General features: G+C 49.3%; 1 protein-coding gene across 1 annotated transcript; it reads right to left on the bottom strand.

The window, feature by feature from the left end:
• Positions 1–1502: 1502 nt before the first annotated feature.
• PV06_11889 (uncharacterized protein) lies at positions 1503–2083 on the bottom strand (the record flags this gene model as incomplete). The annotated part of the gene is made up of 2 exons (XM_016413635.1): positions 1503–1759; positions 1819–2083. The coding sequence occupies 2 exons, from the start codon at positions 2081–2083 to the stop codon at positions 1503–1505; spliced, it is 522 nt and encodes a 173-aa protein (XP_016255986.1).
• Between the last annotated feature and the right edge of the window lie 675 nt (positions 2084–2758).

Here is a 2758-nt window from a genome sequence, read left to right as displayed (position 1 = left end):
TGAGCTAAATCTCTGGTGCAGACATGTCCCTTCTTTTCTGGCTCCCCTTCCGTGAACAGCTGCCCTTGACAACGATTTTCGGGCCGAATTCCTGTCCTTGCGGTATCATGGGCGATATCGTTCTGCATACCGGCCCCTAAGAAACGTATACTGAAACTCGAACCCCTAGTGAGGGGTATATTTATCGTCTGGATAATTGGCTATCTGAAGGACCATGCTATAAGTACAATAAAGGTGAGGTGGATACTAGATTTTGGAGAGTGTTCGCCTATAAGCAAGCAATGACCGAGGGCCGGGTTAGACTCCTCAATTCTGTGGGTCAACTGACGCCCACTAAAAGAGGGTGTTAGGCCCCTTCACCACTAGAGCCACTTACAAGTACTATAGAACCCCCAAAAATTTCGGTAACCGCAGAAAGCTAAGCCTCAATGATAGAAGCGACGACTGCTTCGCCGCCATTATCTGGCGAAGAACTTCAAGTGGTGGGGAATCGCTAAGCCAAACAGTTCCGGCTCGGGAACGTTTTGCCGCAGAGTCGGAGTAATAGTTACCGGCTGGCCCGTCAATTCGAGCCAAGCGCCACTGACATCGTGGGTTTACCTCAACTTATTAGAGCGGCAGAGATTTCATCATTCCAGAGGATATCGTTATCGACTTAAGAACTACCACCTCTCTGAAATTCTTTTTGCGTGGCCGAGGCGGCTAACAGCCTTGTCGCTTTGCTCCACCCGATGCAAAAGACCTTATGACTAGTCGGTAAGAAGCTTAGGCTTTTTCTTCTGAGCGTCGATGTGTTGGGCGATCATGATCACCAGCTAACCGTGAGATGGTCATGTCGAGTTCGACGAGACCGCCTCGAGTGGTCCGGGATACATCGAAGCTGTTTCAGCATTCTACGTCCGTCTTCCACGGGCCAATTATAACGGAGTAGAACCACTTGGTTCATGCGGCCTATAGGCCTCGAGAGGCGGCACTGCACACAATGCCGCAAGCGTGCCTCATATTTGGAGACAATGGTGCGACAGAACGCTTGTCATATTTCGAGAGCTAGGAACAAGAGCGACCGACGTTGCGACGTCTTGCCGCACTTGATATTCGAAGACAAAGGTTAATAGTGACGTCGGGCTGGTGTGAAAAGTCCACACCGCGCACTCTTTAATACCTCCAGAATGCTACCATAGTGGTCGACCTATGAGTCAAGCGACACTGCACCGAATTGAGGTACAAATTTCTGGCACTACATCATGATGAGACCTTCGGCTCGTAAGCCGCAACGCCGTCCTGGGAGGAAGCGTGAGTTCCTCCCTAGAGCAACTATTGCCTGCCAGTCTTGCAGAAAGCGCAAGAGAAAGGTCTGATTATCTTGATAATTGCCCGATGTCGCTCTTACTTACACTAATGGATAGTGCTCTGGTGTCCCAGGACCCTGTCAGCCTTGCTTGTCCTCTCAGATACCTTGCGACTTTGACGCCGATAAAAAGCGTCGACTACCCTATATGACACTATAACTCATTCTGGGCTCTCTGCTTCAAAGCATCAAGTACAGATCTTCCCAGAAATTGCAACGATTCATCGACGCGATCCGGAACGACCGTCCAGCCATAGAAGTGGCCAGGGCATTTCAGGACAATAGAGAAGATAGGCTCAGCTTCCTTGTGCGTGGCGCCAAAGAAGACATCATGACCTTCCTCAAGTGGACTTTGGACGTTCACCCTCGAGTCCGGAAAAGAAGTACGTTGGATGAATACTGGAGATGTGCCTAATCGATCAGATCACAACGTTAGTAGCGAAACAAATTATGAACCAACAAAGACACACCTTCAAGGCCTATGCGTATCTTGTCAAATCGGAGACTGTTCTTGCTAGTGATGCTAACAGTGCCGCGTAGCTGTTGAATAGGCAGCCAGAATTCTTGAAACTCTGGTGAGTCTGAGCCGGTCGGCCGGGTCCCTTGCTTCTCGAATGATATTTCACCTTTGGTATGTTTTTTTACATGATTTCTGTCGACGTTGATATTTGCAGCCCGCTTTCGCAGGCCGTACATGTCAAGAAGTACGGCCGATTGAGCGAAAGAGCCGCCCATATCTTGCTCACTTTTATGGAAGAACTATGTGGCCAAATCTTGTGACTCTCACAGATATTTGAATAGGGATAACGGGGCTCCTCGCGGCTTTATAGAACCGTGGCGCCACGGGCTAACCAATATTCAGAGGGCGACTCTTTCGTGACTGAGCCGATTCCCTGTCTGATTCGGACCAAGTGTTTTTGTTGACAACCACGTGAAGGTCTGTTTTGTTTTGGAGCATGTTTGTGGTGGCTTTGACGGATGTCGTGGAAGACGGAACACATCGACCACAAGACGATTCCATGTGTCTATTGGTGGCAGTCTAGTCGTGGGAAATGGCTGGGGTGTTGGACAGCAAATTGGAGCCGTTCAGTGACAAAACGCTAAAATGCCAACAGGTCAACAAGGCTCTGGGCATATACATCACGCGATCAGGCCATATTCGGCTAGTTCGCTTTGCCATGGGTTAATTACGATTGATTCGAATGCCGGTTATGGACGGACAGAAGGGAAAATTGAGCCTAGAACCCTTGCCGTTCGTCCATCGCCACTATTTTGCGGCACTTCGAAAACAGCTTTCGGCCACCATCAGGATCAAAACGAAAGGAGTGGCACATGTGTACTTGCCGCTGCCAACTAACTGCGGCACGAATGATATTCAGTATAGGAAAAGCACATATCTATTGGGCGGTG

Source organism: Exophiala oligosperma (genome assembly GCF_000835515.1).
Source record: "Exophiala oligosperma strain CBS 72588 unplaced genomic scaffold supercont1.99, whole genome shotgun sequence".
Taxonomy (NCBI): Eukaryota; Fungi; Ascomycota; class Eurotiomycetes; order Chaetothyriales; family Herpotrichiellaceae; genus Exophiala; species Exophiala oligosperma.
This window is presented reverse-complemented; position numbering and strand designations above follow the sequence as displayed.